This window comes from Syngnathus scovelli, chromosome 18 (genome assembly GCF_024217435.2).
Source record: "Syngnathus scovelli strain Florida chromosome 18, RoL_Ssco_1.2, whole genome shotgun sequence".
Taxonomy (NCBI): domain Eukaryota; kingdom Metazoa; phylum Chordata; class Actinopteri; order Syngnathiformes; family Syngnathidae; genus Syngnathus; species Syngnathus scovelli.
The window spans coordinates 8,131,970-8,149,727 of record NC_090864.1 but is presented as its reverse complement, the minus strand read 5'-3'; the positions used below and the strand labels follow the sequence as shown (position 1 = coordinate 8,149,727).

General features: G+C 41.1%; 1 protein-coding gene across 2 annotated transcripts in view; it reads right to left on the bottom strand.

Annotated features, from left to right (window-relative positions):
• The window catches only part of LOC125985892 (partitioning defective 3 homolog), a 125,460-nt gene that overhangs the window by 4,740 nt on the left and 102,962 nt on the right, over positions 1–17,758 (bottom strand). The window contains exons 22-23 of one of the 2 annotated variants that reach the window (XM_049749130.2): positions 2,778–2,898; positions 99–226 (exon numbers count right to left, since the gene is read on the bottom strand). In XM_049749130.2, the coding sequence (XP_049605087.1) occupies positions 99–226; positions 2,778–2,898 (249 nt within the window). The remainder of the gene's footprint in view (positions 1–98; positions 227–2,777; positions 2,899–17,758) is intronic. The other variant, XM_049749131.2, reaches the window with a different exon arrangement.

The following is a 17,758-nucleotide window of genomic DNA, read 5'->3' as shown; positions in this document are numbered from 1 at the left end:
AGGGACAAGACGGCCATCGGGAATTTCGTGAAAATGATATTCCTGAACGATCTGTATCCGTGCCGATCGAACTTCGGGAAGGCTCAGACGTGACTTACCGTGGCAGAGAACTGTATTGTCTCTGAGCTTCTCGGAAACTGCCACCATCCTCTTGAAGCTGCTTTGTGACTTGAGCCTCACCGGTTACCGAATGGCGCCCACTTTGCACATCCGTCCCGTTACTAGGCTGTAATCAAAAGGGACAAATTGCAAAGACAAAGGTGAGCGGTTTGACGTGGATATAGTAGTCCCTTAACAAACCTTCTGAAAGGAGAACACAATAATCTGATTAAGCACAAACCACAGTAGGGCGTCTCATTAGGCTCAATCTTATTATGAAATGTTTCGACTGACACTGACAGACAGGGACATTTTAATGATCTGAGCCCAGGGGTGCAATATTCAGCCCCGCCGTTCTGACATCTTTCTCGCCTTCGTGTGTGTGGGGGGTGTAAGGAAACAAAATGAACATTTATAAGAAAAACTAATGGTAAAAAAAAAAAAAAGTCTCACTAATCTGACTCCATTTATAATGTCAAGACAGCAGGTAGCTATAGTTTGAAAAAGCGAGACAGGACCAAACGTATATAAGCTGGAAAGGTTGACAGCAAAGAATTTCAGTTCTTGTGAAATGGTTGCTTTTTTTTTTTCATGGCTTGGACAGCTGCAATAACAGCGCAATTACATTTCACTCAACGTCAACAGCAGGTCCTTTCCTCAGCATTCAATTGAGCTGAAGCCAATTGGACTCATATGGTTAAAATTGCAGCAACAACATAGCTCACACAGTACAAGAAGTGTGCAAGAAGAAATGTCTCAAACTCAAATTAGAAAGGGACAAATTAGTCAGACACGGTCCCAATTTTGAGAGGAGCTGATGGCTTAAACGTTTGGGGAGGTGGATGACGCCATGCGAGAAGAAATGCATGAGAAATAACCAGGAGAGAAAATCAGTCACGTTAATGGCATTAGGCCAGGAAGTAGAATCCAATTATTCCCTGGTAGGCCTTGGAATACAGTGCCATATAAAACATGACATTTGTTGAAATCAAATCAAGGAGACCTCCGTGTTTGTTTTTATCCAATAAAATGAAACATGATGTAGCTGTGGCACACTCGAATCTATTTCGCTCCGTCTCGTTTTTCCAACAGAGACGGACGGACGGGTGTAAAAGAGGGTTTGGTACACCTGTTTAAACACGAGAGTGATCACAGAGGGTGAGCTTGTTATGACAATCATTTGCAGCTATCAAAAATATGGAATCAAGAAAGCAGCTGTCCGAGTTTAAAGTACTTAAAAATGTAACCGATACCGAGGATTCAAGATCGAGGCATCATTTCATGCAAACATACAAACTGTTTCCTAGTTCTTGATGGAAGGTTGGTTTGGCTTGAGACATATCCCAATTGTATGAAAGACAGAAGTAGAAGTTGAGGAATTTGGTACATGTGGCTGAATGCCAAGAAGGATTTTCATAGCTATATAAAATTGGCAAAAGAGAGAGAATGTATCTGGCATTCTCATGTTGCACTCAGTGTTATCTGTGGGTATATGTCTACAGAATGTGCGGTCATGCTAACAGTACGTAATTATTTTATTTCTTCCCCGAGAGAGAAAAAGAGAAACATAACACTGGAAAGCACGGAGCAATTTATGGTGAACATCTGGAAATTCCCCTCTTTCTAAGCAGGGGAAGGGAGACTGAAAAATAAAAATAACTGGAGTCAGAGGCAACTTGGCGGTTTTATGATGCACTACTGGATCAACATTAGATGATGCATCATTTACAGGCTATAAGAAGTTATGGATTGATTCGGTTTGTTCAAGGCATCGTGTTTACACATTAAATTCAAAGTAAAAAACAAGTATGAATTTTATTTTATTTTGGAAATATTTTTTATACATTTTAGATTTTTTTTTACATTTTAATTCAAGATTTAAATAACAATAATCCCCTACATGAGTTTAAAATTGAATTAGAACCATCTTGTAAACAACTCAGTGTTCGTTCAAAAGGTAAATTCCGAATCAAGCTGAAACATTTTTTTTAAAGGGTTCCTCTAATCATTGCCAGAATTGAACATCCATGTCCTTGTATCTTTCTAACAAGTTTTGCCTTTGTGATTTCTTGCCGGGTAGGATTAAAGAGGACTAATAAAATAGACTTCGGTACTTCAAGGCTAGCCCCGTATCTTATTACCGCCGGAATAACGGGGGTACGCTCAACAGTGTCAACAATCGCAAGCAATTAGGAGCTCAGACGTTAAGAGAAAAATGCGGAGACTGCTTAGTGCTGTACAAACAGATAGTATCTCACTTTGACAGCGAGCATGGGAAGAAAGAGATCGGGAACGTGATTGGGGAAAAATAGCTAATTTCAAATTGAACCTACATGTGGGGCGAACATGTAAACAAATCCAGAGAAAATAAATGTTGTACTTTCAGGGTGGGTGGGGGACTGGTGGCGGAATGTTCTTAAAGCTTTTACGACCACAAGGAAAATAAAAACAGATCCTTGCTGTGTGAGACAACCGCTCAATACAAGCTGTACGACTTTCTTTTATTTTGAGCTGTATTCAAAATGTGGACTCGCACAACCTGAGGGTTCAAAGGTCACAGGTATTCAATTGGCCCTGCCGCTTGTGTCTATTTATGGCCCTCAAATGATGTCATCCCAAAATGAAATCTCAAAATGTTCATGCAGTTATAACTAAGTGATGAAATGAACAAATCTCACCCAAGAGTGATCCAAACTGTACGGGTGCTCCTCGTTCTCCACGTCATCGTCCTGCTTTGCCTGCTGGAACTCATGCCTCAGTCTTTGTATCCGGTCATGGTTGCTAGGAGCCGTCTGACTGCTGGGAGAAGAAGCAAACTAGATTCAGTCCAAATAGCATTTACATTCATTGTTACTAGATTATATCCGGAAACCAGAAGTAGGGACTCAATTAAGGTTTACTGACATGGTTTTGGCATAAGAGTCTTTTTTTTTTCAGCTTTTTTGGCACACTGTCGTTAATTAAACACAGTGGAAAACCTTCATTTACATCCCCAACATTAAAAGCCTTTGAGAGGCCAGTCAATAGGAATCAATGGCCTCTCCTTCAGTTTAATCAGGCTTCGCCTTTTATCACCAGCTACAGAGGCAGCGCCCGACAAAACACATAATTATGTTGAGAACAGCAGCTTCCTGCACGTAAGCGTACAAACGAGATGACAAAAGTCTGCAATAGAGGTTAGAAGCTGGTGATGTAGGGACTGGAGACGATGGGGTGAGAAGGAAAGGGAGATAAAAGTAGAAAGGGGGAGGGTTTGGAGTGGAGTGGAAAAAAAAAAGTGAAAGGTTAATCAAGAGCGTGTGGGAGAAAGGAAAAAAAAAAAACAGTCAATCCGAACAAAGGTTCACATCAGCGGGGAGATAAAACGCAGAAATGTAAATTGAGGACCTGCTGTATTGTTATTGTACAGGTCTTCTAAAGCATCAATGATGGAAGTGAGTGTTTATTTGGACCTTGATGACCCCGATGACACATGTAGATTAGAATAAACATAAAGTGTCACTAAAAGCACACCGACGCTGCAGAAATCTGCCCTGGTTATCCGTTTTTTCACGTCTTACTAAAATCAATTGTGTTAGTTATACTCCATTTGCTTTCTATGCTTCATGCAAAAAGCATACACTTTTCATAGTTGTTGCAATTAAGTGGTTCACTAGAGTGAGAGGAAGCTAATGCTTCTGGTTATGTGAAAAGCTGCTCATTAGAAAATCAATGGGCTTCATCCACTAATATCTTCCTACATCATTTTTGTACTTGCATATGTTCGTAAGACAATTTCCATTACATAAAAAAAAAAATCCTTTCTTATCTCAATGGAATGCACTGTATTTTATAGATTTTTAATCAATAAAATGTCAAATGTCCAATATAAAACTGCAGAATTGGGTGCAGAGAAAGGTCACTTATACAGAAAAGTTCGTACAGAAAAAAAAATTGTACCCCCCCCCCCCCCAAAAAAAAAAAAAAAATACAAATGTGTTTTGGGAAATTAATCAGCTTTGCTCCGCATGCATCATCTGTAAAATTCCCTCTCCTCTGAATACATCTGGAATTGTTTTTTTGCATCAGCAGATGTTATGGGTGAAAGGAAATATGAATGAGCCCTGCATTAGTTGAATCCAAATCATTTTTTTTTTTTGCATAAGACAAAAGGTCACATGTATAAAATGACTCATGCATACATGCATATTTTCACAGTGTGATCCAAAAGGCTCCACTGCCTGACACCTTTTTCATAAATAACAAACAAAAGATTCAAATCACAACATCAAAGCTTGAAAAAAAAATAAAAAAATTGTGAAATGTATTTGTATTTGTTGCCGAATCTAGCTTTGTGATAAGGTGCTGTGGTTCCGTGTATTTACATATGTCCCCATGCTATCCCACCTGTGTTTTTTAACCTGAACTGTTGACAGAGGTCATGAGCCCTCTAAAGCTTTTTTGGGGGTGGGTAGAGGGGCTGCTGCTGAACTATGGATGCCCATCAGTGTAATAGTCATCCTTTGATCCAAGAGGATTTGGCAGATGTCTCGGACACCACGGGGGCTTAAAGCAAGGATGCAAACAGCTCCAGTCGTCGCTTCTGTTATGCACTGAGTCCCAGTGTGACCCATAAACACACACTAGCTAATAAAAGGCTAATCCAATATTGGTCACATGAGCAGAGTTTAGGCCAGACTAATCAGAATAACCCGAAAAAGAAAGTTTTGAAATTATTTCCAACCCAATGTTATCTGATAGAAATTTTTTAGCATTATCTTTTTTCACTTTGTCCTCAGTTGCGGCAGAAGATGGGATGGACTTGTTAAATTTGGCCCTGTGGCAATCATGCAATCAAATCTAAGGCTTAGCTCATCTTTATTTCATCGTATCGTGGACTAACATTTAATTCAAAGGCAGAAAGTTCTTTGTTTGGGTTGATGGACAGCCCCTGAGACCTCCCGTGATGGCGGACAAACGATTTGATCTGCAATACATTTTTTGAAGGGGTAGAAGCTCTTTATTAATTTACACTACAGTGTCATACAAATGAAGTTTTCTTTCCAGGTTGTTGCCGTGTAGACAAAACCTGAATATGTTACAGAAAGCAGCCTTTAGAGGCTAACAAGCAGGTATCTCATCTATTATAAGGGCACAAAGGTCTCAGAGGTTCCATCTTAAATGTCTCCAACTGCAAAGTATCTCATTTACTCAACTCCATACATTAATAAATGCAGAACGACTGATCCCTTTCTAAATGTCACTGACTCACACTCTGCAGGTGAGCCTTGAGCTAATGCAGAATCATTTGTATTTGCAGTCCAATACACACACACACACTGCCACCGTTCCTTCGATATATAATTAAAGAAAGAGGCACAGGGGGATTCTTGTCAGAGCACAGCAAGGGTCAGGGCCACTTTAAACCATAGAAATATTGATGGTAATAAAGCAGAATTAAAAAGATGGAGTAAAATGGTTTCCGTGCTCCCGGCACAGCTGGTCCAGGCTTTTGTGTCGGAGACTGGAAGAGGGTGGGGGGGGCGGGGGGTGCTCCTTCTGCAGAGTGAATAGGGGTATAGAGTTGGGAAGCTGGAGAGGAGGGGTAGTCTGCCCCGACACCAATTGGTGGGCTATTTTGTCTCCTCCATTACTGGATTAAGTCTTGGAGCCTTCATGTAAAAAACAAAATTAGGAAAGAGGAAAGAGGCCAGAGGTTAAAGTTCTTGACCCTTAAATAATGGCAACCTAGACATATGAGCAGAAGGGGGGGGGGGGGGGAAATATGGGCTGGCGGCATCATTTTCAAAATAGCCTACCAATGTTGTGTAATAATCAATGGAAGGTTCAAGAGGTTGGCAGATGCTGACAGATGGGGAGAGTAAAACAGGAAGAGGGCAATTGAATAAATGGAACTTCAAAAGACTTTCCGACGGTCGCTTGAAGCGGTTTCACTCCCATCCATCATCATCGTCCTTCTCATTCTAATTTATGACGATTGTGACTTTCAAAATCATCCCGTCTGTACTTTTCTGCATTCTTAACAGCTCACAATGTCACCAGGTATATAAATACCTCCATTACGCTATCTCCCGTCAGTATCGAGGAGTTTAACATATGTTAATGGCCCTTCAACCCTTGACCCTCACATTCATGACATCATTATCAACCCCACCAGACATAATGTTGCCCTGTCACTGCGATGATCTATGGCCATGGTGGCGCTCTGCTTTAATGAAGCCCAACTGCTGAGGCCGCAGAGGGTCCCGGAATCGTAGCGCTTTCGAGGTAAATATGCATTCATCATCTTCTATGAGGCATCAATCAATCAGAAACCTCTGGGACATCGGTTCAAACTTTAATACCTTCCTGTTTGTGCAACAAATTCTAGCAAACACACACAAAAAGGATTTAAATGATCAAGACTGCTGGTCATCACTTCCCTTGTGACCAAAATGCTAATAAGGAGCAGCGTCAATCAATATCGCTGCACGTCTTGATCGATATTTTAATGTTACGCAACTGACCAGTGTGTGTGTGTGTGGTCAGATGATTTTCCATCTTTTGTTTCTTCTACGTATTTTCCCATCACATTTGAAACTGGTGTCACATGAGCTGCTGGGTAATTAGCTTCAGCTCGCTGTCCCCGTAAAAAAAAAAAAAAAAAAAAAAAGCTCCAGTTCATTTCATGGCATGGTTCCTCTTTGGCAAGACCATGCGGGCAAAAACCCAATAAGGTGTCCCATTTTAAATGAGACACAGCAAAGCACTCAGCCAGACACTATAATGTGCCTTGTAATGTCTGTGACAATCTTTCAAGCCTTGTTAGGTGGCACCAGGGGTTGAGTATGCTCTTTAATTGAAATGAGATGAGGAGCATTGATGACAAAAGATCTCTAAAACCCCCAAAAAAACAAATAGAAACAGCTCTATGATGACATCATCCATCACAGTCCCATTAAAACTGAAATATTCTCGAAGAACAGCTTCATCAAGCTTCCAAGGCCTGTTTGCACAATATGACAAATCTTAACTCATGCCATACTCTGTGATCTCGGAAAGATTAATGTGAGGAGGGCAGAAAAGAAAGAAAGTAGATGTGTTAAGAGAAGAAAACACAGCTGGTAGCAGTAAATAGGAGTTGCCAATTGGAGGACGTTCACACAGTGTTAATTCCCCGAAATGTGGTATGACACCCATGCCGAGTAGTAAAGCCACCTTAAATTTGGTAGGATAAAAACCGGCTTGACATTTTGTGCTGGAGAGAGATGAAAAAAAAAAAAAAAAAAACAGATGACAGATTAATTTCGGTGCATACAATACAAATTATTTTAAAATTGCACTTTCACAACAACTGTAACAAAGCGCTTTTTACATAACCTATAATAACAATACAACATCACATGACCAAATGTCAGCAAATATTTTTTAACATCCAACAAAAACGGTCGATATAACCGATTAATGTTTTTTAAAGAGCTTAAATATGTGGACATGATTTTTGCTTGAATGTGTGTGGCCTACCCTTTTGATGTTTTTCTTCACTTTAGTGTTCCCAAGTCAAATCTGGTCATTTTATCCATGGCAGGTTCTATTTTCCTTTGCATAAATCAGCATTTTCTCTAAGCCATTACAACATTTCATAAAAGGGAGCTTTTCAAGCTTGTGGAACATAAATTGGCAATTTCTTCACCCAGTCAAACCCTCTCCATTGGTTATATCAGTAATGGCGGTCTTTGCAAAGTCAAACGCTAATGGCTTGAGATGGCAATTTCTTTACAGGCAATTTATGATTCATTTCCTGACTCGGATTTGAATACCAACGTGAAACGGGCCCGGACCAGACAAGTAAGCTTCTTTTGTCTTGGATGTAAGTGGGCAAAGATTATGTGCAAGTGATGGTCGTAATGAGACCTTGCCACATGCTATATCTTTGCCCTTTCAAGAGGAAATTCTTCTATAATGAAGTATGGACCCGTGCTCATCTCCTTGGATGAAAAGGCCCGCAGAGGAACAAAAAAAATGTGGTCATCATTACCGTCATGACAGCCGGAGTCCCTCGTACTCGTGGACAGGTTTTTAGCTGTAGCATTTTGCTGCCAACTTTGTGAGAACAATTTGGGAACGTTCCATTAAGACGAGATGGTGAGCTGTATGTCAATATAAGGTTTTTATCGCAATGCCTGTCACCCATGTTATCTATCGTCTTGGTGGCCCAGCTTTGATTATTATCAGGCTGGATGGAGACTTGAAACTGTAAGAAACATCACTATGAATGTTGCCAAGTTTCCTTTTAATCTAATTAAGCTACATGTAAAAAGTGCAAGCAGAGGGAGAAAGTAGCTGATTCACATTTGGAGTTTTGCTAACGTGTTGTCATAAAAAAAGATTGATACTACCAGAGATCTTTTAAGTTAGGATGGCGAGATACATGCGAGAGACTCTCACTGTTTTTTTTTTCTTTCCCAGAAGCTTGTTCTCACGCCTGTGCATAAAAAGACGCAAGCGGAAACCGTTGCATTCTTTTCCTGAGACATGGCCCGCTGAAAGCGCTCCAAGTTAATGGAATAAAATAGAGTTGTCACAAGATACACTTTAAACTTTAGACATCAGGGTTCGCTGCCATGGTAACCCAGGGGTGAGGTCGGAAGGGGGCAGTTGAATGAGAGCGACGGAATGGCTGGAAAAGAAACTTTCAACTTCTCACTGCTATCTTTTCATTCAGCCAGGCATAAAAGTAGAAATTGAATAGTGAGGTCAAAGTCTTCTTCATAAATTAGAAATGCCTTTGTTATTGATGTCATTCAGACTGCACAAGGATTTAAAGGCAACAAGTTCATGATTTTAACTTCTAAGTGTGGAAAGGGGCTCTTTTTCATGATTACCCCCCCCCCTTTAATTTCAATAGCAGTTTTCCATTTGCTCCACCGCTTTTGTTCCTTTCTCCCTTCCATCTCCATTTGGCTTTTATTGCCAGAGCACTCTGACGAGCTGCAGTGCATCCATTCACTCTGCCAGTAAGCCAATGTGGCACTTTTGATGCTCGCAGTGTGCTTGTTGTGTTTTGTCTACGGAAGGTGGGCCCGTGCCATGCTGCTCTGTTCACGGCCAAAGCTTGCTCCTATTGTCACTTGTCATATGGAAGCCAGCAAGAACATGGAGATAAGGCTGTCCTCACGCCGTTCCCTGACCTTCTCAGGCACCCAGCTGGCAGTAAATGCAGCAATAATTATTATCCCAATTACCCGGGCCAACTCTGTCTCCAGGGTGAGGGTGGGGTGGGGGGTCTACTGAATTACTCGGGGCGTATACTGTGAAGGGAGGTCCAACACAAAAGCAGACCACTAAGCAGTTAGTCTCATGCTGTCAAAATGACATCACTGCAAGAGGCTCTACATTGTTGTGTTATATTTATTTCCTTAATGCCGAAAAATGTCGGAAAAACATTTACTAAACAATTCTTTAGATGCATATAAATATTAAATGGTGTAAAATCAGCCTCTGCAGCCTTATAACAAAGCAGTCACACAAAAAGTTGTAAAAAAATAAAATACAGCAGCATCATTTGTGCCAGAAATGTCTCCCTCATCAGATCATCTTATCTCTGTACTTTTATTGCTTTTCCTCCCAATGGTGTAATGCTGAGACTGCTGGGAATGTAGCTGATTCCACCCCAAAGATTTTTATCCAGACTTAATGTCACACGAGCTTTGGGGTGCTCTGATCATTTTGGAAAACTGTATTTTTATTGTGTCGCATTGCTTCGGGGCTCAAGAAGCATAGAATGGAAAAAAAAGTGTGTGTTGTCGCATCATATCTACGCCCAAAGAAATAATCCCACTTATCGTCTTTGGATCTTGTTATGGTAACAGTGAGATAAATATGATGATTTAAAAGTCACGATTGGAGAAAAAGTACGGAAAAAAAGTCTGTCCTGTCCTCCATTTTGTCAAGAAAACATATCTCCAGCCTCTAACTGAAGCAATTGTGGTGCTGAGATTTAAAGTTAACTGTCACTTTTTGAAAAAAATCAATTTAAGTTTGAGCAGTATGGGAAAAGAATGACTTTGAGAAAACAACACGCCATGAAGCAAAGTGGTTGGATTTGAAGAGATTAGCCTGCCGGCACTTATATTTAAATGCCTCTATCTGGCCTTTCTTTCCTCCATCACATAGCCAATGTTCAAATGCAAAGCAGGGAGCGGCGGGTTTGATTAGAGTGGGGTTGAGGATTAGGTCCGAGCAATCTGCCCCCCTTTCGTGGAGGAACAAAGCCGCTGCTGGAAGGTGCATCATGCAAATGGTGTGAATAAAAAAGGTAGAAATAAAAAGAGACAGATAAGGGAAGTGCCACCCTGCCACTCTGCGGAGTTCATTAGCTCAGCGTTGTTCAGGTAACAGCATGCGGACAAGGAGCCGGCGGTGCAAATGGATTTTCCGGTCACGACAGGCTTCCTTCGTAAGATTTAAAGCCGGCGAAAACTAAAAATGATTGTTCACATTTGAATCTGTGAAACATGAACTAGCTTCCAGCAAACTATAAAACATTAGAGAGACACAAGTCATGAGATAAATCTGTTACAGCTCATAACCTTGCCAACATTTCTCCATTCGACCTAAATATATTTTGATTTTATCCACAATATGAATCGAGACACACTTTTGAATAAATTAGATAAATCAATCAGGGTGACTAAACACACAGAGTGTTTCCCCATAAATCTTCACGTGATCTCAAACAATTCCAATGCGGACAATTATTTGGAAGGGGACCAACATGATCTGTTCTAGTTCACAAAGATCCTTAAAAGCCAGGTTGGACAGATTTACTTTGGAAGAACACCATATATGATTGTGTCAATCAATCTGTGCTCGCAATCGGAATGTAAATCTGCAAAAAAAAATATATGGTGCACCCCTGAGAGTGAGCTGATCTCTAATTGATGAAAATTGCCATTGACAAATAGTGCTGACAAAACACATGTACACAGGTGACCTTTGACCCACATTGCCTTGGGCATCTTGCAACGGATATCCTTTCAAATCTATAAGTGATCTTGCTTTGACATTAGACCGGGTTGAGAGGGGATACGGAACATGGACTGATTTAACCTTTGACCTCAGCTACGTCAGCGACCATGTGGATATTATGGAATAAATGCAAATGGAAAAAAATGCAATTTTAACCCCAAAAAATCAGGTTACAATATTTAGCTCATTGCATCAATTGATCGACTGGGATGGCAAGCGTTGTGGTCACTGCTGACTCCTGTAAAAGGGCGGGACTACTCAACATCGATGAAAATAAATTATGTGTTAAAATATTATTCCGATGCGGGGCCTTAAGTGCATATTGATTCGCAATTATTTGTAATAACAGCGGAGAGGGAGGGCCATCCATTACGGTGAGAAAATAGGCAGGGGGAATCAATGGAAGCAGAATGTGGTAAAAAAGGCACGGTGGCCATTTTTATGTCAAAGACGATCATTAGCAACAAGGACAAGAGAATAAATAAATAATAATAATTAGAATAAATAATAATAAATAATAATAAATAAATAAATAAATAAATAAATAAATAAATAAATAAATAAATTTAATTCAATTTAATTTACAGAGGGGAAATAAAAATGACCTCATGGTACTGAAAAACTTACAGCTCCATTTCAATACCCGGTTAAGATTGTTAAAAAAAAAAAAAAAAAAAAAAAAAAAAAAGGAGGACAAAGGTGTATAAGTGGGCTCTCTAAAGAGATAAATCCAAGTATACAGGCCCAAGTAATATAAACCAACGAAAAAAGGAAAAGCAATCTTACCCTGACCATCATGATTTGATAGCTCAAATTGTAGCGGCAATTCAAGGATTGTCCTTGGTTTTGTGGAGCCAAAAGTGTGCTATCTTACCCCTGGGTAACGTCATGGGCGAAGATGTTATAGCTGACAACAAAATGACCATTAAATAACAGCTATGAAGCCACTCTGGACTGGGAAAGAACATGAGCCAACTTCTTAATGTGTGTGAGAATACACATTTGGGCACTTTGATGTCACGGCGTATTAGACTTGCGTGTGCGAACAAGTGGAAAATGTTTGGCGTAGCGACACACATTTATATCCACGCTTTCACCAATATCGTTGTAATATGTTATGATTTGAAGTATTAATTGCTAAAACCATGATCACACAACATCTCGCTCTAATCCTGGGGACATAATGTTTCTTTTCCCTTTGACTCTCCAAACATGTCGCAATATGCTGAGAACATTTCACACAGCGGACAAAAATACCTTGTTAGAAAAACAAGACGAGCGTTCCCATAGAAACGTCATGGAGGAGGTAAACGCGACAGCTTGTACTTAAGTACATCGAAGCAAACATGCTCTGCTACGGTTTCCGTGGGAATATTTTATAATAATTTTTCGATTTTTGCTCAAATGATTATGAGCAGTCAAACGTAACCACCATGTATTTCTTCATGGTTATGCTTGTGAACGTCCTGATTTCGGCAAGCCACATCAATTCTACAAGGTTATTGCGGAGAAAGCCACAAGGAAAAAAAATGCGGACAACTTCTGGCTTTTCTCCAAAGGATCACATGATTCCATAATTTCTCCTGACATACGCACTCCTTTGAGTTGACATTCATCTAAAGAGGTTGTGGAAACAACACAGCAGTGAAAGTGACACATGTTGAGTCTTGAAGATGGTGATAGGATTGGGGCCAGTCAAAAGTCCCCCTCTGTGAGAAGTGACACGGAAAGGATTTTGGAAAAGAAACGAGAAAATTGCGTTAATTAAGCCATTAGAGGGGGTTTGCTGTGTGACTTTTGACTTTTGCAATGAAGGAAATACGACTTGGCAGCTCATGTTTTGGAAAAAGCCATATGTCAGCTTGTTTGGAGAAGATGTGCAGCAGGTGGGAGTCATTCTCCTGGTTGATCTGGTTATCATCCTTTTCTGGGATCTAATATGAACTGAAAGAAGTCTTAGTCCAGCCAATAATTAAGTTTCGGAAATTATCTCTAACAGTGATCTGGTTTATGACATTTCATTCCCGATTTGCCCTTCTGAAATATAAATTAACATCTTTCTAACAAGAGCGGCTTCACTTGAAAAACATTTTCATTACAGAGATGAGAGGAACACTAACAACCGTTAACTTAAAAATCAAAGCAAGGGAAAGATGCTATCTCCAGGTGCTAATGTTTTTTTCCAGACAGTCATTAAAATGAAAATGAAGCCTGCGTGAAGGTTGAGGAATAATTGGTGAGGAATATAAAACAATTAAAATGGCTGCCGAGTGTTTTATTTAGTTGTTGGGAATCCTAACTTTAACCTTCTCTATATGATGTCGTATGAAAAGGGCATTTTATTCGAGACAAATCGACTTTTTGAAAGCAACTGAAACTATTCAAGACATCCACAGCTGAATAAACCCCCTGCTCAAATGTTCTACAGGGGCAAACCCACCAAGACACACAGCGACAAGGCCTACCAAGATCCATTAAACCTCCAAAGGACTATTTTTATACAGCACTGAAGGCTAGTGTCGCTGCTTGTTACCCTGAAAACACGCACACACACACACGTGCATTAAAACCCGAGCCAAAAAAACGTCTGATAGAAAAACAAGGAAGAAAAACGAAATCAATCTTGATACACTGTGAGACTCCTTGCAGTCAATATCAGCCAATTTGTGTCAAGGAGCTCGACGGGTATTATGTGTGACGTGAAAGTAGGCTGGAGTTGACACGGTCAGCACTGAGAGAAATAGATTGGGGAAACATAGCAAACAGCAAAAGGGCTATAGAGCTGCCGCACAAGGATGCTTAGGCCAAAACGGTAGCGGCAGCTTGATTGCGGGCCGAGAAGGTAAGACACTAAGTAGGTAAAAAAAAAATCATCATTCCGAACCTTAATGGACCTTTTATTGTGCTCGGTGGAAGCTGGGGAATTGAGTTGTCTTGCAGCCTTGTGTACGACTACTTCTCGGGGGCAGAACCCGGGGTGGAAGGCTCCCTGAACTGGCAGCTGTGCTAAACAAGACCGGGCCTGTTCTGATTAGATGGGGCTTCTTACCACTACTGTGTGTCGGGAGCTCTGCCAGAGATAAAGACGGTCTAACAGATGTCCGCCTTATCTCAGGAGCCAACCTCGAGGCCATCAACCCCTTAACAGGCGCACAATCATAGACAACATGTTTATAGTATGTACTTTGGAATTGGTTATTTTTACTTGATGAACTGATTTTTACTCATAAAACACACTTATATCCAAAATAAAACAGCAGCGAGAGGAAACACTTGAAGAGCTCCACCCCTGCTTCTTCCTTTAGCCAGATTAATTTGGGGCAGAAGTGGAATGTTAAGGTGCCTTTGAAGAAGTATCTGCTTTTTGTCAGCCCGACATGACACTTATTGTTCTCACCGTGCACACGGGCGATTATATTATCTCGCGCTTGCACATCGCAGACGCAGCATTTGAAAGACGGGAAGGGTGTTTAAGTTGGTGCGGGGGAGAGAGAGCAGGAAGTAGGAAAAAAGAAAGAGGGCAAAAAAGTACGAGAGGAGGCTCAAAATCAGGAACGGAGAGATCATGACACAAAGAGGAGAAAGCAGAGTTGGGGCCCTCAGGGTTTGTGGTCTATATGTAGGCATAATGAGCGGTGCCAAACATATCCAGCCTCATTAATTTCAACTATCAAAGCCACCTTATTCGTACGCCAAGCTTGCTATTCTTCCCCCTGTCTGCAAAGCCCTCACTTGTCACTTGAGATCAAACCAAGCCAGACGTTCCGGAGCGCCAGGCTAGCAGAACTTCTTTCTTCATATATAGATGCCATGGAGTAAAGAAGTTACTTTTTGCTACACAAACACATTGACTAATGCTATTCTCATAGAAGTGAGCAAAGTCAATAAATATTCATGGATGTTATTTCCAGCATGGTGTGGTCGTGGTAGCCATTTTTGCCTCGTAGTTCAGATCGACAGGTTTGTATCTCCCAGTTGCTTTTTTTTTAGGTACCCTGACCGCCTCCGTCCAGATAATTTTCTGGAACAGAATATTCATGGCTTCTAAATGGAAGAAAAAAGAATCATGTGTAATTTGGTGATTTTATTTTGGAGGGTCACGACTTCTAATTGTGTTTCTGCTTGCTCAGGTTTAATAACATTAGGTAAAAGGAGGTAGCACTTTGAAAATAAGGCCACCCCAATCTCTGGCTTCTCCACCCACTCCCAAACAAAGTGTGCTTTCATCAAAAAGAGATGTTTGGCACCTCATGGTGGCAGGCAGGAGTGCAAAAAGAACGCTTTATCACAATAAACTCGTCTGTCTTCCCGGGGCATGGACCAAAGTGTATTTCTAATGAACAAGTAAAACAAACAACCTCTAAAATGTCCGTCGGGAAAGGAGCATTCAAGGTGATGTCACGTCTTTTCTTGCTCGGTTGGGATTTTATCGCCACATCACCTTCCTTCCACTCCAAGAGAGATAAATCACAGGCTTCTTGTGAGAATGAAAATGCCTGTGATCTTGTTGTCACTACCGGTTTCTTTCTCTTTGCGCTTTTTCACTTCAGACATTTTCACCGAGATGTTCTTTCTACTTTTCGTCAAGCATGAAAACAAACCGCCAAAAGTAATTCAACAGTTAAAACACATTGACAGACTTTCTATCAATCAAAAACGAAGTGTGTTCTGGAGCTATGGGGATCAACCGAGACTCCCAGGCCTGGATCAGTCCGTGAGTCACTCCATCCGGGGATGGTCATTTTCACTTGAGTCACTTTCATTTGGCCTTTGAGCAGACTTCACAGTGTGGCAACTGACAGAATATGTCAGCAAAGCACTAATCCCTGTTTAGCCACTGCAAAAACAAAGACAAAGTCCCCTCACATCCTCTTACTGGCTCTTGTTATCCCTCTTACTGCTCGACCCTTTCTTCCAAGCCAGCAGCAGTCACTCAACCTGACCACACTTAAAGGACACTTACAGGTCTAACATGGCGAGGCCTGGTAGTTGCTCTTGTCTACCAGGTTATCTCCTCTCTCAACACGAGGTTAGGGAGGAAGGATTAGGATGCACACTAATCATTTTGAGAATGCTCTCTTGTCTTTGAGTCTCTCCTTCCACACTTCCTGTTTTGTTCTCCTCCTAGCTTGACATCGGTATGTGCTGGGATGGCGGTAAAAATGAATAAATGGCCTGGAGTTTTATCAGACCAGTATAAAGGTGTTTAATTGTGTAGTGTGCAAAAAAGTAATCCAACTTGAATCAGCCGGTTTGGCAAACGAGAAGGTAGATAAGCAAGGACACCTCAGTTACACCTCCGGGCTAATTACGAGCGATTCATCAAGCAGATGCTGCCACGCTGGTAAATTAATTTGTGCATTAGTGATCGGTGGTGAAGTGATTTTTTTTTCCCGCTAGGGTAGCTTGCCGAATATAACATGAATTGTAGCCATGCATATATCAGAAAAATTATTTCGACTAAAGATGAAAATCTCACAAAAATGATCATTAGACCTGTCACAGTTTTTCTTCCGGAGCAAAAGCTGCAACATTTCCAGCACTATTAATTATCTTATCGTCACACAAAAAAAAAAAAAAAAAATGCTCCACATGCAGTCCCAGAGCAAATTGCCCGAAGCCAGAAGGGAAAGAGAGGCCATGCCAGTTTGGATGGGTTCAAAGTACCACGGCCAGGTATGGGGGTTGGGAAGGTGATATTTAGTCAAAGAAAGCAGAGGTTAAGAGGTCATGGAGGACTGGAAATAATGGACGAGAGACTCATTCTCTTCCTTGGTTTAGCCTTTGGCCTATAATGAGAGCTCTTGACACAGAGGAGCACACTGATACAACACATTTGGCAGCCTGGCAAATTGACCTGGGCGCCTGATGGGTGATTGACAGCAACTCCTCAGGGCGCCCACATGCAAGTGTGTACGTGCATGTCAAAGAGGGTGCTAAAAAGCGTAGGAAGGAGGAAGTGAGATGGCGTGAGACAGAGAAGATGAGGTGAAGATGAAAAGGAGTATCAGACCCGGGAAAGGTAATTAAGTGACGGACCGAAGGTTTAAAGTGCAAAATAGTCTGGCGGGGTAATTCAATATTGGCACTGATGCATGAGTGGGCTCATATAAACTGAATTTCGCTTTATGATTGTAACTATCAAAGACAATAAGCACTGAGTCACCCTCGTATATATTTCAGGGAAAATACTATTTATAGCCATGGAGGAGAGTTGGGCTGAAATATTTTATTCTTCCTAGGGGCGTGTCAAAAAATGGAAAGCACTGATTTAGACCGTACAATTTGACTTTATGTGATACGGCCTAGAGTTTATGCTTCATTTCTAGGTAAGAGGTAATGTCTACTTCAATGATATAACCAACAGTTGACTCGGACGAAAACGAGTAAATAAAAAGATGGTTCCACGCGAACGTGAGCAATAATGGCTCGGTGACAGCTCTAGTTTATATAGCTAATAACCATGTCACAGCATCATGGAGTCAGCCTGGTGAATTATAGCCCCTCTCGACTCTATAGCTGCAATTTTTCCTAAAGTCTCCCAGAGGAGCAAGATCAGCCACATGCCTGCCACATTTCCCCCTTAGGCCCTTTGGGGATGAGGCAAGCGGCTATGGCGGAGTTCCGTTGATGGTCGCAGGCTGTTGAT